Below are 20,856 nucleotides of genomic sequence, written 5' to 3'. Positions count from 1 at the left end.
GTCATTTGGTAAGATGTTTAAATAAATAAATAAATGTTTTTCTTCAAGCAGTTAACATACTAATTATTTATTTTTCTTTCCTTTTAATTGCTTGGCTACTAATTTATTGTTGTTATACTGTTTTGTTTTTTGTATACTATTGTTTGTTTTAGTTTTAAAGATCATTTTGTGATTTATATATGTCATTTCAGATATATAGAAAGCCATTCATATGGACCAGGTTAGATTTATACTGTATATACTGTACATGTATGTTGGCATATGTATGAGTGAGTGCTTACTTGTTTGCTTACTTGTAAAAAGAATAAAACCAAGCATTAAGGGATCCGAATACATTCTGAATCCACTGTATATACAAATACATACAGTGTGTTCAAACAGTTATGGGAAAAAGAGAAAAAACATCCATCCATTTTCCAACCCGCAGAATCCGAACACAGGGTCACGGGGGTCTGCTGGAGCCAATCCCAGCCAACACAGGGCACAAGGCAGGAACCAATCCCGGGCAGGGTGCCAACCCACTGCAGGATACACACAAACATACCAAGCACACACTAGGGCCAATTTAGAATCACCAATGCACCTAACCTGCATGTCTTTGGACTGTGGGAGGAAACCGGAGCGCCCGGAGGAAACCCATGCAGACATGGGGAGAACATGCAAAATCCACGCAGGGAGGACCCAGGAAGCGAACCCGGGTCTCCTAACTGCGAGGCAGCAGCGCTACCACTGTGCCACCGTGCCGCCCTATTGCTTTTATATGTACATTTTTCAGAATACAGTTTTGATTTACCAGACCAAAATGGTTAAGACAGCAGTGGGGCATATCACACATTTTAATGTGTTTATGCCAATCTGTTTTTATTTGTGTACATCATGTCATTTGTAAAGTTTGGAAGTGTCATTGTAAACTTGTTACAGTGATGTGAGCTTGCATTCAGTCAAGAAAAATATACAAAAATAAATTAATTTAAATTGAATTAAATAAGGGCATTAGTTAAGCTATTGGTGTTGCACGCAAATGCAGAATCTATGCTTGTGGGTACATAAATTATGTTATGGGAACCTATTTATGAACAAAAAGACTTCTGCAATTTGAATAGTCTTTGAGTTGATATGCTAGGTCATCTAGATAGAGTTTACTTTTGAAGATGCCAGGGAATATATAAATATCCATCCATCCATTTTCCAACCCGCTGAATCCTAACACAGGGTCACGGGGGTCTGCTGGAGCCAATCCCAGCCAACACAGGGCACAAGGCAGGAACCAATCCCAGGCAGGGTGCCATCCCACCACAGGACACACACAAACACACCCACACACCAAGCACACACTAAGGCCAATTTAGAATCGCCAATCCACCTAACCTGCATGTCTTTGGAAAGTGGGAGGAAACCAGAGCGCCCGGAGGAAACCCACACAGACACGGGGAGAACATGCAAACTCCACGCAGGGAGGACCCAGGAATCGAACCCAGGTCCCCAGGTGTCCCAACTGCGAGGCAGCAGCGCTACCCACTGCGCCACCATGCCGCCATATATAAATATATGGATATTTTTATATTTTATGTGTGTAATAAAAACAACAGCATATTTAATGCTGAAATGCTGAAGTTCAAAACTGCAAATTCAAACAAAAAACACTCATTCAGACTTACCTTCTTTTGCAGGACACAGTGGAATATAAAAATGAACATTCCTTGTAGAGAGTTGAATATGGTAAAGAGATAAGCCATGATAACAGTATTTTCATTGATGTACATTAGTCCAAAAGCCCACGTTAATCCCAAGAGACAGAGAAGTGCTATAGCTCCAATAACCCATGATCTGTAGAGGAGAAAAATAACATTTGCGATATCCAAAATTAAAGTAGTTTTAAAAAATGAATGCATCTATTAGAAATTTCTGAACAGTGTTTACATTTCTTTACTATATAAGGGGTTGATTTTTTGCTTGTGAGATGACTATTTTTAATTAATTTGGGGAAGTATATACAACAGGGCATAAACATACTAATAAACTTCTAAAAGGTGAAATAAATGATCAGAAAGCATTGAAAAATTAAGCAAATACTGTATTAAATTTTCATTTATGCATAACCACTTTGACCATCATTAACTCTTTACCAAATCAATCACAGTTAGGTTTTTGCCACTAAACTACATCTGTAGGCTCATTGCTGTATACAGCCCTGTCATTGTTACTGATTTTCACAGTCATTTTATATTCTTTTTTTGGGAAATTGATACCAAGATTGTATAGACAGGATATTTTATAATGTGTTTACTGTATTTGCATGAGCTGTGATAGATAAAAAGTAAGTATATTCTAGAACTAACAGCAGCCTTCAGTGTTTTATTACTCTTGGTCTCATAATTAGGAAATCCAGCATCTAGTGGCAAGACTGGCAGATAGTTGCTCATGTCCAGAAGTCTAAACTTCATGAACAGCTTAAAGAAAACACTTCTTCTTCTTTCTTTTTCTGCTTGGATTGATTCAATCAGCAGCTATCTACAATCAACCACTTTTTCTTTTTTGTCACAATTTATTCCCAAATTACAGATTGTAAATTTATATTAATATCCCTGTAAAGCTTTATACCTTGATTTATCAATAATGGTGGAATGGCATCAGGTTTTGTTTCATGGAACACAGTTTTTAAAAATAGTATAATGACCTCAGTGTCTGGACATAAGACAGACACATGCCTAATGTGGTTAAGGATTGCCTGAAGGTGTGGTAGTACCTAGAGAAGTTGTCTATAAAGCAGCCCTTTGAGAAGCAGACAGAGGAGTGTGCACAAACTGCAATTAGAGAACATTTTGGATGTGTCTCCCAGCTGCTAGAGTCCATCGGTGAGCCTTAAATTTAGACCCTGAGCTTGGGTCGTCTGAAAGAGAGCTGGGGGCATGGTGTAGCATACGGATGGCATCGGACCCTGGGTGAGTGGGGTGAGGCAGACCTGGGCAGTATGTATAAGTGGACAAAGCATCTAGGAGCATCTGTCACCACTTATCTGAGCATCACAGCAAAATCGTATCTGAAGAGCCAAACTGTCCTTTATAGGGTCACTCTCCACCATTCCTTTGTCTTGTTACAATATTATCTGGGTCCTCAACAATAAGGATTCTGCAAACCTCTGGGAATCATACCACATGGCTGTAGTGCCCTAACTTGACGTTGTTTGAGACATGCTGAACGTGAACTTTGCAAACACAAGATTATACTGAGAGTTTTTGGTGTTTTCTCTGGGGTGATAGTTAATTAAAAATACACTTTGCTTTTAAAAAGCTTTTTTCCCTTTAGAAGGGTTTTTTTTTTTTTCTTTTTTTTCACCTGCACAAAAGGAAAAGCAGCTTGGTATTTGGATGTGTGCTTGGAAAAGTTATTTGTATATGTACTTGTTCTTGTTATGTGTATTTGAACTAGCATCGAGGAGGCAGTATTAAAAGCAGCAGTAATTGATATCTGCATCTGTAAGCGAATAACCCAGTTGTAACAGCAATTCCTTAGTTTAAAAGAAAAAAAAGGCTGCAACTGACTTCAAAGCAATAAAGAGGAAGGTATGTAAGTGACCAGCATTAAGACCCCCCCCCCCCCCCCCCCCCCATCAGGCACAAGGGACAGTAGGAGCAGATAAGATAGTAAAGTTTTATTTAATTGTTTACTTAAGATTGAACAGTTCCAAGTGGTCCAGAGAAAGAACAGTTAAGTAGGAGACAGCGTAAGGGTTCATTAATATGGGGGAACAGAAGCATTGCTAGTGGAGAACTTTTATGTAAGGAATAAAAGGAGCGCAAATTTAGGAGAACAGACAGAGATAAGTAAAGTTAACCTCATAGAAGGACAAACGGCAGGCAGCTGACAGGAAGAACAGTACGGGAGCTTAAGGGGACAGATGGTGTAAAATAACTGTAGAAGTTCTTAGTGATACCATTTAAGTTAAATCATTTAATTTTAAGAATGATGCGCCAGTACAGGTAAGATTGAGGAGATCAGAAGGCTAAACACGTGGCTCAAATCTTGGTGCAGGGTAGAAGGGCATAGGTTTATGGGGCATTGGAACTCCTTTTGGAACAGATGAGACCTGTTCTGTCGTTACTATTGAGGAGGCATATCAGTAGGCTAGTTGAGGATTGTTTAAACTAGGGAATTGGGGGGCAGGGAGTTTAGGACATGCCAGGTTTAGATCTATACATGGAGGAACAAAAAAATGGTGTAGAATTAAAAATGTGTAGTAATGTAAATTCTAACACAACATATAAATGTAGAAGGAGTAACACATTACAAATAGCTTGCCTTAATACTAGAAGTATCAAAAATAAGGTAAGTGAGTTGGAGCTGTATGTAACAGAGCATAATTATGATATTATTGCAGTAACGGAAACCTGGCTAAATAACAAAGATGAGGATGAGTGTAACATAGAGGGATACACCATTTTAGGTAAGGAGAGACAGAACAGAAAAGGAGGTGGGGTTGCTGTTTATGTAAAACAAAATTTAAATGTACTGTAAGTCCTCTTCAGTTGGACAATGATCCCCATCTAAATGAAGACACGTGGCTTTGCCAGGAAAACATTAGGGAAAAAGGTCTTATTTGTTGTTATAGACCACCCAATTCAGACAGTAATTTCAACACACATCTTTTTAGTAATACCAAAAAGGCAAGTTTACAGGGAGATATTATAGTCATGGGGAACTTTAATTATCCAAATATTAACACAAGAGCAGGAGTTTTTAGAAGTAATCAATGACTGTTTTTTTAACACAGTATGTTAAAGCACCAACATGGGGTGAAGTTTTACTGGATTTAGTATTTTATAATGATCAAAAAAGAATTGAGGGTGTAGAGGTAATTAAACCACTAGGGTCAAGTGACCATAATATAATACAATTCTCAGTATTTTGTAAGAGTGCAGATGCAAATACCAAAATTTTAAGTTGAACTTTGGTAGGGCAACTTTTGAGCAGATGCCACAAAGTCTAAGGAGGATAGACTTGGGATACGCTTTTCAGTGTGGAAATAATCGAGGAGCAGTGAAACAGGTTTAAAAATGTTTTACATGTAATGCAGGACAGATACATGCCTAAATATGGAATAGATAGGAAATTAAGAAAAAAAAACTCCACAGTGGATTAATAAAGATTAAAAAAAAGCTGCAAAGGAAAAAACTGCTTTATAAGGCATATACAACTAATGACTGCAAAGTGAATCGTAGAGCATATGAGAACATGGGGGCAACCCTTAAGAAGAATACCAGGGTGGCTAAAAGGCAGTTGGAGAGGAATATAGCAGATTAGGTGAAAGAAGACCCCAAGAGATTCTTTCAGTATTCTAGTAGTAAAAAAACAGTCAAGGAGGAGGTGAAGTGCATCAGAAATAGTAAAGGGGAATTAAAAGATACTGACAGACAAATACCATATGTCCTAAACTTGCATTTTTCTGAGGTCTTCGCAAGTGAGAAAGTGGATAACCTACCAGAGGTAAACAACAACAACAACAACAACATTTATTTATATAGCACATTTTCATACAAAAAGTAGCTCAAAGTGGGAGGTACTGAGGGTTTTGAAAATTGTAGAGGGAGAAGTACTGCTCAGATTAAATAGGTTGAAATCAAACAAATCACCAGGACCAGATAATATTTACCCTCAAGTTCTTAAGGAGGCTTGTGAGTACATACAGTATATAAACCCTTGACACATATTCTTGATAAGTCACTGCGAACTAGAGAGATTCTGAAGGACTGGAAAATGGCAAATATCATCCCATTATATAAAAGAGTGACAGGGCAGATCCAGGTAACTATTGGCCAGTAAGCTTAACATGCATTGCAGGAAAATTAATGGAAAGAATTATTAAGGATAAGACTGAGCAACACTTGGCAAGAACAGGAGTTTTTCTGAACAGTCAGCATGGGTTTAGAAGAGGGAAGTTGTGTTTTACTAACATGTTGGAATTCTATGAGGAGGTAACAAAAGGATATGATCAAAGTGGAGCATATGATATTATTAATATTGACTTTCAGAAAGCATTTGATAAGGTGCCACATGAGAGATTGGGCATCAAACTAAAAGAAGTGGGAGTTCAGGGTGTCATTTGTATATGGGTGCAGAATTGGCTCAGACACAGAAAGCAGAGGGTTATTGTGCAATGAATCCTATCAGAATTGGCTGATGATAAGAGTGGTGTTCCTCATGGGTCAGTGCTAGGACTACTGATATTTTTAATATATATATATATATATATATATATATATATATATATATATATATATATATATATATATATATATATATATATATGGAAGAGAAGGTCTGTGAAACGATTTGCATAAAAATGAAAAGAAATAATGACACACCCTGACCACAAGTGTTTACCGTAAAGAATGCTACACAGACAAGATATTACACTTCACCAGCATCCACCTGGTATCTCATAAACAGAGCTGTGTTAAAACTCTATTCAGAAGAGTCCACACCCATTGTAATACAAAGGAAACAAAAATGAATGAGAGACGCTATCTCTTCCATCTTTTCACTTCAAACGGATACTCAAAAACATTCATTAATTGGAGCTTACACAGAAGACACCAAAAAACTCAGCAAACAATTGAATTGAATCAGAACCCCCACCCCACCTGGCACTCACTCCCTTATCACCACAAGGTGTCTGAAGGTACAGCGGGCATCCTGGCCAAGTCAGGCGTCAGAATAGCACAGAAACCCACGAACAATCTGCGCACGGTCCTGTTTAATGCTAAAAACAAGAAATCGATAGCAGAAACATGAAACACAGTTTATAGCATTCCATGCAGTTCTTGCTCAGCGGTATACATAGGACAAACTTCAAAAAGAATCGCAACACGTATACAGGAACATCGCAACGCCGTCAGAAGAAAGGACTCACTTTCATTGATCTACACGCATACTAAATCAACAGGACATACATTTAACTGGGACAATGTACAAGTAAAATTTAAGGCCAGTACTAAAAGTGCCAGAGAGCTGGCCGAATCTTGGCTATCAAATGAGAACGCCATCAACAGACACTTGGACATAAATCCAGCATATGCAAACTTAAGAAGAACATGTTCATAATAAATAAACTGTACACCAATACCCCCCCCCCCCATCGCACTGACTTAGCCATCCCACCCCCTCCACGTAATGTTTTGCTATATATTGCCTTTGATTCTTGTAAGTCTAAGCATTATCCTCTGATGAAGACCCCTGGCAGGGGTTGAAAGCTCAGGAATAAAAACTACTTTATGATACGTGATTAATTTTTTCTTCCTTTGTGGATCTCCAGCTGCAAATATATATATATATACAGTAATCCCTCCTCCATCACGGGGGTTGCGTTCCAGAGCCACCCGCGAAATAAGAAAATCAGCGAAGTAGAAACCATATGTTTATATGGTTATTTTTATATTGTCATGCTTGAGTCACAGATTTGCGCAGAAACACAGGAGGTTGTAGAGAGACAGGAACGTTATTCAAACACTGCAAACAAACATTTGTCTCTTTTTCAAAAGTTTAAACTGTGCTCCATGACAAGACAGAGATAACAGTTCCGTCTCACAATTAAAAGAATGCAAACATATCTTCCTCTTCAAAGGAGTGCGCGTCAGGAGCAGATAATGTCAGAGAGATAGAGAAAAGCAAACAAATCAATAGGGCTGTTTGGCTTTTAAGTATGCGAAGCACCGCGGCACAAAGCTGTTGAAGGCGGCAGCTCACACCCCCTCCGTCAGGAGCAGAGAGAGAGAGAGAGAGAGAGACAGAGAAAAACAAACAAGCAAAAATCAATACGTGCCCTTCGAGCTTTTAAGTATGCAAAGCACCGTGCAGCATGTCGCTTCAGGAAGCAGCTGCACAGAAGGTAGCAACGTGAAGATAATCTTTCAGCATTTTTAGATGAGCGTCCGTATCGTCTAGGTGTGCGAACAGCCCCCCTGCTCAATCCCCCTACATCAGGATCAGAGAAAGTCAGCGCAAGAGAGAGAGAGAGAAAAGTAAGTTGGGTAGCTTCTCAGCCATCTGCCAATAGCGTCCCTTGTATGAAATCAACTGGGCAAACCAACTGAGGAAGCATGTACCAGAAATTAAAAGATCCATTGTCCGCAGAAATCCGCGAACCAGCAAAAAATCTGCGATATATATTTAAATATGCTTACATATAAAATCCGCGATGGAGTGAAGCCATGAAAGGCGAAGCACGATATAGCGAGGGATTACTGTATATATATATATATATATATATATATATATATATATATATATATATATATATATATATATATATATATATCTATACATATTAATAAAAGGCAAAGCCCTCACTGACTGACTGACTGACTGACTGACTGACTGACTCATCACTAATTCTCGAACTTCCCGTGTAGGTGGAAGGCTGAAATTTGGCAGGCTCATTCCTTACAGCTTACTTGCAAAAGTGAGGCAGGTTTCATTTCGAAATTCTACGCGTAATGGTCATAACTGGAACCTGTTTTTTGTCCATATACTCTAATGGAGGAGGCGGAGTCACGTATCGCGTCATCACGCCTCCTACGTAATCACGTGAACTAAAAACAAGGAAGAGATTTACAGCACGAGTCAAACGCGGGAACGAAGGTAAATGACATTAATTTTTGAGTGTCTTTCAATACTGTGTAAGCATACATATTAACACATGTGCAATTAAACGTGTGCATTTACGGGGTGATTTCTCAGGCTTAAAAGCTCGCCTTTTATCAAACGCGGGAACAAAGGTAAATGACGTTGTTCACTGTCTTTTAATACTGTGTAAGCATACATATTAACACATGTGCAATTAAACGTGTGCATTTACGGGGTGATTTCTCAGGCTTAAAAGCTCGCCTTTTATCAAACGCGGGAACAAAGGTAAATGACGTTGTTCACTGTCTTTTAATACTGTGTAAGCATACATATTAACACATGTGCAATTAAACGTGTGCATTTACGGGGTGATTTCTCAGGCTTAAAAGCTCGCCTTTTACTAAAAAGGTAAATGCAAACTGTTTTCATTCTGAAGGGCACAAACCACGTTAGATTTCAGACGTTAAACGCGCAAAAATGTCGGTACACCAGATAAATAAGTGCAACATATTATCAGTTGTATTGTATGCTTACAATACATATAGAAATGTGTTAATCGTTAACTAATATTATGGGATGGTGTTTTTCGACTCGCGCCTTGATTTAAACGATTGCATTTCTTGGTGGGTTTGCGTAGCTTATTGTCAATATCTTTACACCTCTTTTTAAGACTTAATTTAAAAAGGTTTTCTTTTCTTCTTAATTAAAATTTAAAAGCAATACTTCACCGCTGAGAAGCCCCTCTAGCGCTGACATCCGAGGTTCGATTACCGTAAGCGAGTGCAGTGAGTGTGTACGCGTGATGAGCCAAGAATAAGGGGGAAAGACGTGTCGCGTACTCTTTGCATTATTTGACAGTAAACTATTTTCAATCATTCTATGATCTGCTTCTCACAACTGAAGGCACCGTGGCTGATGTTACCTCACTTGCTGGCCAACCATAAGCGTTACCTGGTAGGTAACCAGCCACTCACTTCACTCCCTTACGGGAATCGAACCTCGGACGTCAGCGCTACAGGCAAAGCCCCTAAAATTGCGCCACGGCGTGTGGTTCGTTTATTTGACAACATGTAGAGCGGGGTAATTACATTCCGCGCCACGGCGTGTGGTTCGTTTATTTGACAACATGTAGATCGGGGTAATTACATTCACGGCATTCGTAGTCTGATTCACAATCTGATTGTATGGGTGGTTACCTACCAGGTAATGCTTATAGTAGGCCAGCAAGTCAGGTCGAAGTGATCACTCGAGTGAAGGCAGCTTCACAAAAAAACAGATCCTTAACAAACTGTTATTAGTATATTTTCCCTCAATTTAAAAAGGTTTTCTTTTCTTCTTAATAAAAATTTAAAAGCGGTACTTCGCCGGTGCGAAGCACGTGGATTTGACCGACTGACACATACAGACATATTCATGAGTGCAGGTACTTCGGAAAGAAAGCAACGTGTAAACCTAAAGTTTAAATTAAGTTCATAGACCTACAAAAGGTTGCCATTCATTTGAGGCAAGATTGCTTTTCTTCTGTACAACTATACGTTGCATTCTCAAGAGTGTGCTTGCACGGCTTCGGATATAGATATATATATATATATATATATATGTATGTATGTCTATATATAAATATGTAAGCTTATAAGTACTACCTTACTTCTCTTTAAGAAAGGAAGATGTAATGATACTTGATTTAAACGATTCCATGTCTTCCTGGGTTTGCTTAGCTTATTGTCAATATCTTTACACCTTTTTTTAAGACTTATTGACTGAAATGGGCATTCACGAAAAAAGTTAGGGCTTTGCTACAGGATACACCCTCCACAAGTTAAGCAAGTAAAAATAAAATATATATTTCTGTTTTATTTAAACCTTTTAAGTTCGTATGCATAGCCCCATTTGGCTGTTTTATTTTTTTTTTTTTTCTTCAGTAATATTTAATCTCCTTAAAGAAAAAGAACATATCCATTTTACTTTTTTTGTATCTCTTTAGTAATATTTTAGTGTAAAAGGATAACCAGTATTTAAACCTTTTATGTTACTTTATAAATTTATTTTACACAATGTTGAAAAATTAATAAGAAAGCTACATATTTTGGCAGCTGCTGCTTTAATTTTCAATGAAATTAAAAAACCTCTCCAAGAGAAAACGTCAATGAAGAAGAAACAGTTTGCACTATCTAAAAATGAGAAACCCTCATTTATAAAAGTTTGCTGCAGATGACTTAACTGAAAATAAATGAATAGTTCCTATGTGTATAATACATATTTATCTATTTTACTTATGCCTTTATTCCAGCAACTTGCAACATCTGAGGTACAATTCGTTACATTACTTTTGTTTTTTGCAGCACAGGCAGGTGAAGTGACTTCCTCAGGGTCACACAGTGGTGTCAGTACCAGCATTTGAACTGACAAGCTCCGGGTTTACTGAAATATTACTGAAGAAAGAAAAAAAACAAAAACGGGCAAATAGGGCTATGCATACAGATGTCCACTACTTCTCTGCTGCTAAGCGCGGGTATTTTGCTATATGTAGATATCTGTATATGTAGATATGTATATATATGTATATATGTATATGTATATATATATGTTTACATAACCTCTTTAACACACTACTTCTCCGCTGCGAAGCGCGGGTATTTTGCTATATATATATATATATATATATATATATATATATATATATATATATATATATATATATATGACAGCAACACTCATAACAATGACAACACAATTACATATATATATATGTAGATATGTATATATATATATATGTGTCAATCTATCTATGTATGTACAGTGGTGTGAAAAACTATTTGCCCCCTTCCTGATTTCTTATTCTTTTGCATGTTTGTCACACAAAATGTTTCTGATCATCAAACACATTTAACCATTAGTCAAATATAACACAAGTAAACACAAAATGCAGTTTGTAAATGGTGGTTTTTATTATTTAGGGAGAAAAAAAAAACCCAAACCTACATGGCCCTGTGTGAAAAAGTAATTGCCCCCTGAACCTAATAACTGGTTGGGCCACCCTTAGCAGCAATAACTGCAATCAAGCGTTTGTGATAACTTGCAATGAGACTTTTACAGCTCTCTGGAGGAATTTTGGCCCACTCATCTTTGCAAAATTGTTGTAATTCAGCTTTATTTGAGGGTTTTCTAGCATGAACCGCCTTTTTAAGGTCATGCCATAGCATCTCAATTGGATTCAGTTCAGGACTTTGACTAGGCCACTCCAAAGTCTTCATTTTGTTTTTCTTCAGCCATTCAGAGGTGGATTTGCTGGTGTGTTTTGGGTCATTGTCCTGTTGCAGCACCCAAGATTGCTTCAGCTTGAGTTGACGAACAGATGGCCGGACATTCTCCTTCAGGATTTTTTGGTAGACAGTAGAATTCATGGTTCCATCTATCACAGCAAGCCTTCCAGGTCCTGAAGCAGCAAAACAACCCCAGACCATCACACTACCACCACCATATTTTACTGTTGGTATGATGTTCTTTTTCTGAAATGCTGTGTTCCTTTTATGCCAGATGTAACGGGACATTTGCCTTCCAAAAAGTTCAACTTTTGTCTCATCAGTCCACAAGGTATTTTCCCAAAAGTCTTGGCAATCATTGAGATGTTTCTTAGCAAAATTGAGACGAGCCCTAATGTTCTTTTTGCTTAACAGTGGTTTGCGTCTTGGAAATCTGCCATGCAGGCCGTTTTTGCCCAGTCTCTTTCTTATGGTGGAGTCATGAACACTGACCTTAATTGAGGCAAGTGAGGCCTGCAGTTCTTTAGACGTTGTCCTGGGGTCTTTTGTGACCTCTCGGATGAGTCGTCTCTGCGCTCTTGGGGTAATTTTGGTCGGCCAGCCACTCCTGGGAAGGTTCACCACTGTTCCATGTTTTTGCCATTTGTGGATAATGGCTCTCACTGTGGTTCGCTGGAGTCCCAAAGCTTTAGAAATGGCTTTATAACCTTTACCAGACTGATAGATCTCAATTACTTCTGTTCTCATTTGTTCCTGAATTTCTTTGGATCTTGGCATGATGTCTAGCTTTTGAGGTGCTTTTGGTCTACTTCTCTGTGTCAGGCAGCTCCTATTTAAGTGATTTCTTGATTGAAACAGGTGTGGCAGTAATCAGGCCTGGGGGTGGCTACGGAAATTGAACTCAGGTGTGATACACCACAGTTAGGTTATTTTTTAACAAGGGGGCAATTACTTTTTCACACAGGGCCATGTAGGTTTGGATTTTTTTTCTCCCTAAATAATAAAAACCATCATTTAAAAACTGCATTTTGTGTTTACTTGTGTTATATTTGACTAATGGTTAAATGTGTTTGATGATCAGAAACATTTTGTGTGACAAACATGCAAAAGAATAAGAAATCAGGAAGGGGGCAAATAGTTTTTCACACCACTGTATGTCTAGATATATATATGTAAATATTTATGTATATATATGTGTCTGTGTATATATATATATGTGTGTGTATGTATGTATGTATGTGTGTATGTATGTATGTGTGTATGTATATGTGTGTGTTTATGTATGTATGTATATATATGTTGATATGTGTATATATATATGTATATATATGTGGATGTGTATATGTATATATATAAGTAGATATTTGTATATGTAGATATGTATATATATGTATATATGTATATGTATATATATGTTTATGTGTGTGTGTGTGTGTATATTATATACATAAAAGACAGCAACACTCATAACAATGACAACACAATTACATTGACAATCATGTTACGTTATTTTTAAAATGTTTCCTTTTCTTTTTCATAACCTCTTTAACACACTACTTCTCCGCTGCAAAGCGCGGGTATTTTGCTAGTATATATATATATCCATCCATCCATCCATTTTCCAACCCGCTGAATCCGAACACAGGGTCACGGGGGTCTGCTGGAGCCAATCCCAGCCAACACAGGGCACAAGGCAGGAAACAATCCCGGGCAGGGTGCCAAACCACCGCAGGACACACACAAACACACCCACACACCAAGCACACACTAGGGCCAATTTATATATATATATATATATATATATATATATATATATATATATATATATATATATATATATAAATATATATAAATAATGATTTACACAGGAATATAAATAACAAGCTGGTTAAGTTTGCTGATAGATGGATTAGCAGATAATTTGGAATCTGTAATATCATTAGAGAGGGACTTGAATAGCATACAGGCTTGGGCAGATTTGTGGCAGATGAAATTTAACATCAGTAGATATGAAGTATTACACATAGGAAGTAATAATGTTAAGATTAAATAAACAATGGGCGGTCTGAAAATCGAGAAGGATTTAGGAGTCACAGTGGACTCTAAGCTATCGACTTCCCGTCAGTGTTCAGAAGCTATTAAGAAGGCAAACAGAATGTTAGGTTATATAGCACTATGTATGGAGTACAAGTCCAAGGAGGTTATGCTCAAGCTTTATACTCAATTGGCGAGGGCTTATCTGAAGCACTGTGTGTAGTTTGGGTCTCCAGGCTACAAAAAGTACATAGCAGCTCTAGAAAAAGTCCAGAGAAGAGCAACTAGGCTGATTCCATGGCTACAGGAGATGAATTATGAGGAAAGATTAAAAGAGCTGAGCCTTTTCAGTTTAAGCAAAAGAAGATTAAGAGATGACATTATTGAAGTGTTTAAAATTATAAAGGGAATTAGTACGGTAGATCGAGACTGATATTTTAAAATCAGTTCATGAAGTACATGGGGACACAGTTGGAAACTTGTTAAGGGTAAATTTCACACAAACATTAGGAAGTTTTTTTTTTACAACAAGAATGATAGACAATTGGAATAAGCTACCAAGTAGTGTGGTAGACAGTAAGACTTTAGGGACTTTCAAAATTCGACTTGATTGTTTTTTGGAAGAAATAAGTGGATAGGACTGGCGAGCTTTATTGGGCTGAATGGCCTGTTCTCGTGTAGATTGTTCTAATGTTCTTACTGACGCTCCCTCACAATGCAGGTAATGCGCTTTATTGAGAGCACAAAGTCAAACCAGCAGTAACCAAGGATTCTCCGAAGAGACACAGTACCGGAGGAGTCTATCTTCGCCTCAGGTCACTGGATAGAATCATGTCTCGCAACTATATAACAAAACAGGAGGACCAGGACTCTACAGACTTTTACCTTTTTCCTCTAGCAAAGATGTCAACATCATGGCCCCCATGTTCTCCCAATCCGTCTCCTGACTTCATAGGAAGAGTTACCAGAGACATGAATATCACTGCCGAAGTAAACGTCTCGATGCTGTCGACATTCTCTCCACAGCCAGACACACTGCTGATGGCTGTGATGGCTAGGGTCATCCTTAATAAGACCCGTGATTGCTTATTCACCTACCAGTGACAGAAACAGTCTGGTTTTATGTCTAAGAAGTCTACCATTGACAGCATCCTGGCACTGAGAGTTCTCATTGAGTGCAAGCATGAATATCGGCAGATTTTTTTTGCAACCTTTGATTTTTGTAAAGTGTTCTACTCAGTTGATTAAGCTACCCTGTGGGACATCCTGAGAGTTTGTGGGATCCCACTGAAGTTGCTGGATGTCATTGCTGGCCTGTACACTGGTACTATGAGTGCTGTGCAGAGTGGAGGCAGAACCTCTGCTTTCTTCTCAATTGATTCTGGAGTTGATTCTGAACAATGCTGTAATCTTCACAGAGTCAATGGCAGTTCTGATCATGGCTCTCGAGAGACTGAGCGAGGAGTTGGAGTGTCTGGGTTTGTGAGTGTCTTGGATTAAAACCAAAATCCAGGCCTTTAATATCCTCTGGACCCAAAAATTCAAACCTGGCAATCTGGACCACATCAGGAAGCCTGAGAGACATGGTGCAGATGCAATCTTCAGCACTTTAACACACACATAGGGCACTCCAAGGTAGGCATTGTTAGTATGAATCAGTGTCTTGGACACCGTGGTGAAAAGCAAACTCAGTTCAACATGAAGATCTACCCCAGTGGTATAGCAGTAAAGAGCAACAGTATGAACAAATCTGGACCTGCTGTGGTGGAGTGATATTTTGTATATAAGTTGATAAATATTTTGTATGTTTTTATTTGTAAGTCAGACAAAGCAAATGTAATATTAGTGTTTCAGAAGGAATGTTTTATTTTACTGACAAGAACAGCAATATGAAATTTATTGGAGGGTCGGTGTGGGTGGGGGTTCAAACCGGTTTAGCAAGGGATTCTTGCAGGACGTTGTTATATGCCAACCCCCAGGAAGGCCATAAAGCTACATAGCTGGCAAGCTTCAACTAAACAAATGGAATCTACTACTTGAAGGCAGGTGTGAAAAGGCAGTGTGTGCACCCATTGATTTGAGGTATGTCTTTTGATATTGTTTTTTGTATTATTACACCCTATTGGCCTAACGATTTGGACAGAAATGTATAAAGTTGGTCACTTTACCCCTCCCTCACTTACACCATGGCCATAAAGAGAACACAATGGGGAGCACAACTCAGCAGCCATATTGAGACAGGCATGTGGCCTGTCCTGAAGAAAGCTGACTAGAAATGATGACTTAACCAGAGACATTTGAGTCACTATAAGTATGTTTGCTACCTGAAACAACACATCTGGCATTTATCAGGTTGTATGGCTGCCAATATTTACATGTACTTTGCATCATTAATATTATTTCATGATTATTATTAATCATACATTATTAAAATGTGTAACTTAACTCCAGCTTGTCATTTTAAATTTGATGTAATTATAGATGTAGAATTGGAAAGTGGGAAGAGGTGGTAAAAAAGTTTATCTTATGAACAGTGGTAAGACAATGGAATTTGAGGCATTCTGATAATGTCCACATAATAAAGAGTACAAAAGGGGAAAGTAAAGTCAGAAAGCACTCTACCAAAACAAAACACCTGTTTTAAAAAAAGTCATCTGACTTTACTAGCAACATCTCTCGCTTGTGAACACATTGCTTCAAAGTCCAAATAGCTAATCTGTAACAAAGTCATCTTAGCCACAGCACATCATAATAGACCATTTTATTAAATAAAAATTACAGTTCTCCTGTTTGTACCATTTATAGCCAATCTTCCAGTTTCATAAGCTTCATAAGCACAATCCCAATTAATAGCAAATTTACTCTGTTGCCCTGACCCTTAACAATCAAAGAAAGCAGAGAACTCACCTAATTAATTTAACATTTAGTAATTCAAGCCCCAATCTACGCATTGCCAGTATTGTTATCCATAACAATAACTGAAATGGTCAGAGAGATCTTTAGCTTTGTTACACACATGAAACAAGACACATATTTACTTTTGATACATCTTTATCAATAATAATAATAATAATAACAAGGCAAATATTTATGAATGGAGACTGAATATTATGTTGAGTGAGGTGTCATGATTTACAGTATATTACTAAAGCTCTTTTTGGTAGCATTACGGATTCTACTAGTCGTCATTTGTAATAAGTGTAATTTATATTTTTATTTCTCAATCTTAAGTTTTTTGCAGCACAATCATTTAAAATGTATTATTGATTCACAGGAACTCATTTCGCTTGAAAGTTCTGTTAAATTTTTGAAACCCAGTGAAAAGATGCACAGTTCAAAAGAAATTTCAGGTTAGGGCTTGAAACTCGAAGGTGACATGCACAGTTCAAACAATGTTTAATGAATAAGGTTTAAAGATACTAATTTGACATGCACAGTACAAATAAAATGTCAAACATTTTTCAACACAATATGCAGACCTACACAATTCAAACAAAGTTAGATTAATGTGGTTCGAAGCTCTAAGTTGATATGTGCAGTTCAAATGAAGGACAAAGACTGTTTCAAAACTTGGAAACGACATGTGAAGTTGCTGATGATTTGTGATCGTTTTTGTGTCTGTGATGTGATTTTCTTTGTCTGATATAGTATCAAAAAATAAAAGTATAAAATACCTTAAGAGTTTCACAGCAAAACATATTACATTGCATAGTTTTAGAGGTAGTGGTGTAGAAGGATTGCTGATTAAAAATTCAATGTCATACTGAACATATATTTTAGAAAAACACAACATAGACTACTGTTCAGCGTGCTTTAATGTGTGCTTTCATTTTTGCGTGCTATATGACACTTCCCTTTTAGGACAAATTACTATAAATAGCTTCAGCCAATCAATAGTTCATTGTTAGTGACATTAGACAAGCATTTCATTTATTTATATTGAGTTGTTGAACTATATACTGTTAAATATTGTTTAAGTTTCTGTTTAATTTAACACAGGGCTTACGTAGTTCTTAACTCAAAATGGCAATGCACACACATCTCTCTATTATAAAAAGAAATCCTGTCCCCTGTCCTGATAATCTACGATACATGATCTTCTCAGAAGATAATTTAAAGACCTGCGAGACGAAAGAGACCTACCACGGTGTGTCTCACGGGAACATAGAACGAGAGTCTTGCAAGACACACCCTACTTACAAGCAATATAAAAAAAAAAACAAATCAGTAGTGTAAAGGCAGCCATGCAGCACACACAGCTCCAGGGCTCTCAGTGCATATAAAGTGTATATGGTCAATACGGTAGAAATGAATAGGGTAGAAATGAAATGAATAGGGTAGAAATGAAACGTCGACAATTAAACGAAGAAGAAAGAAAAGCGTGAAGAAAAGAGACCCAAAGCAATGGAGAGAAAAAAAATGCTAAAAAGAAAAACAATAATCTAGGTGCAAATTTAGAAAATAAGGAACGTGATGATCAGCCCAGAACAAGTGGAATAGAAAAAAAGCACATCCAATCGGGCGAGGAGAAAAGAGACTCAAATGCATTGGACAGAAAAAAGAGCAAAAAAGAATAATGGAGGTGCAAATTCAGAAAATAAGGAAAGTAATTATCAGCCCGGAACAAGTGGAGCTGAAAAAAAAGCACGTCCAATCCGGCTCAGAATTAAAAGACAATGAATAAAAGAAAGTAGAACTTCATAAAGACGTTTACAAATGTTGACGCTAAACACATGCAGAGCAGGTTAGAGACTATGAAACCAGTGAAATTAGAAATGCTCAAAAAAAAAAAAAAAAGGCGCTATACACATGTACCCCAACCGAACATGAGCAGCGTTATACATCCTACAAGAAAGAATTCAACCACGGCAGAAATAAAAGACAGGTATGCTTTTACAACATCACGCGAGACCAGGCAGTGAGCCATCATTTAAAACAAGTCAACAGACCTCTAAACTAGCAGTTGTTGGATTGCTTTTGGCAGGCAAGCATCATGTGTTCCCAGCTCTTAAAACAACGACATGCGACAGGCAGAAAAAGCAGCTAGTAAGTAGCAAAAAGACAGCAAAGGATCCAAAGGCATATCCTTAGCATACGTTCAGCCACAACACCCTTCACAACACAAGCAGTATTATACGTCTGGGAAGAAAGAGATGTAACCTCGCACGAGGCAGGAAATAAAGAAACAAGTATTGTTTTTACAAAAGTTTTTAAAGTAAAAGTGAAAATAATGCATATGTAACAATTCCCAAGAAAATAACAATCTATTTAAATTGTAGATTGCCTACCTAAGGTAAAGTCATCCCCGATAAATGGGGACGTGGGAATGAGGGGTCCTTTCATCGGATTAGCGCTATTTCAGATGTGGAATGGCAAAATGGGGGAAGCAGCTTGATGAATGAGGTCTCCAGGACTTAAAACAAATCCAAATCATATTATGTGATATCATCTAATGTGAAATTCTACTCCGTACTTATAGAATTTTTATTTTTATGCTGTATTGAGGATTTATTCTGTTCTATGTATTGTACTGTACAGCTCAGAATTAAAAGACAATGAGTAAATTGACAAAGTGGAACTTCATAATGATGTTTACAAACGTTGGAGCTAAACACATGCAGAGCAGGTTAGAGACTATGAAACCAGTGAAATTAGAAAGGCTCAAAAAAAAAAAAAAAAAAAGGTGCTATACACATGTGGAGAAAGTTAAAGGATATGAAAGTAGGAAAATTAGAAAATATAAAAAAAGAAAGTAAAGATCGCAGTAGCGCAAACAAACAGACTGCCTCATTTAACTATGCACCAGTCTAACTTTGATTTTGCACAATAATTACTACACTATTGCACCTTAACACTTAATTCTACCTTATTCACATAATTTTACTTATTTATTATGTTCTACTACTGTATACTGTTATCTTTCAATCTATGACTTTTTGTTAATTTAACTGATATTTTTCTAACTTTGCACAGTTTTTGATAAGCGGATCAGGATGCATTTTACTACGTGTTGTCCTGTATAACTATGCATGTGACAAATAAAGAATCTTGAGAATTTCAAAAATGGAGTTTACCACACATGCATTTATTGGTTACTTTGTTCATGTATATATATTTATTTGTCTGCTTATTTAAAAAGCTCCATTTACCCCAGGAGTCAAAAACCTAGACAAAAGCTGGGGTATCACCTTGGTAACCCCATGTACTTTTGGAACTGTGAGAGGAAAATAGCACGACTTTACAGACAGGAGTCCAATGCAGAACTCTACTTACTTTTTTACTTTGTAAAAAAAAAAATATTAACTGCTGATGATGTAGATCGTTTTGTCTGTGCTGAAATTCCAAACAGAGAAACCTATCCTGACCTCATTAAAAAGATTCAGCATATTGGGACTTGCAAGATTACAAATATTGTTTTTACAGAAGTTCTGAAATAAAAGTGAAACTAATGAAATAGCAACAATTCAAAGAAAAAAAAAATCTTAAAAGTGTGTATCCGGAAAACCAAACACGGGGGTTGGCGAGCGAAGCGAGCAGGGGGCGAAGCCCCCTACCACCTCTTAAATTACTTACTGAAATGTCTACATTTAAAGTGTCCATTTTAGGAAGATGTCATTTTTAATTTTTCCTGTTATTATGCATTACAATTACTCAGTGTCATGTATTATTCATCACTGCATACAGAATTGCATCATTGAAAGTTTGTCTCATATTCTGTACACTCAGACATTTTAAAGGAAATTTTATTGAAGTGACTGAAACAGACTTGTCATTTTCTTAATGTAACTTAAATTCTATGATATTGACAATTAAATATAAGATCAAAGATCAAGAAGGTTGTGAATTTGTGTGGACTGTGTGTAATCTCAGTACACAGAGGGCATACCATTAACAATGTGTTCTGTCCTAAATGACAGCTTGTGAGCTTTTTTGGTAT

General features: G+C 37.3%; 1 protein-coding gene across 12 annotated transcripts in view; it reads right to left on the bottom strand.

Annotated features, from left to right (window-relative positions):
- Nucleotides 1–20,856, bottom strand: part of adgrl3.1 (adhesion G protein-coupled receptor L3.1) — a 1,303,645-nt gene that overhangs the window by 199,092 nt on the left and 1,083,697 nt on the right. For all 12 annotated transcript variants that reach the window (XM_051927733.1, XM_028802158.2, XM_051927732.1 and 9 more), the window contains one exon: nucleotides 1,659–1,827. In XM_051927733.1, coding sequence (XP_051783693.1) covers nucleotides 1,659–1,827 — 169 coding nt within the window. The remainder of the gene's footprint in view (nucleotides 1–1,658; nucleotides 1,828–20,856) is intronic.

This window comes from Erpetoichthys calabaricus, chromosome 5, assembly GCF_900747795.2.
Source record: "Erpetoichthys calabaricus chromosome 5, fErpCal1.3, whole genome shotgun sequence".
Taxonomy (NCBI): domain Eukaryota; kingdom Metazoa; phylum Chordata; class Cladistia; order Polypteriformes; family Polypteridae; genus Erpetoichthys; species Erpetoichthys calabaricus.
The sequence above is the reverse complement of the archived record's forward strand: the minus strand, read 5'-3'. Positions and strand labels throughout refer to the sequence as shown.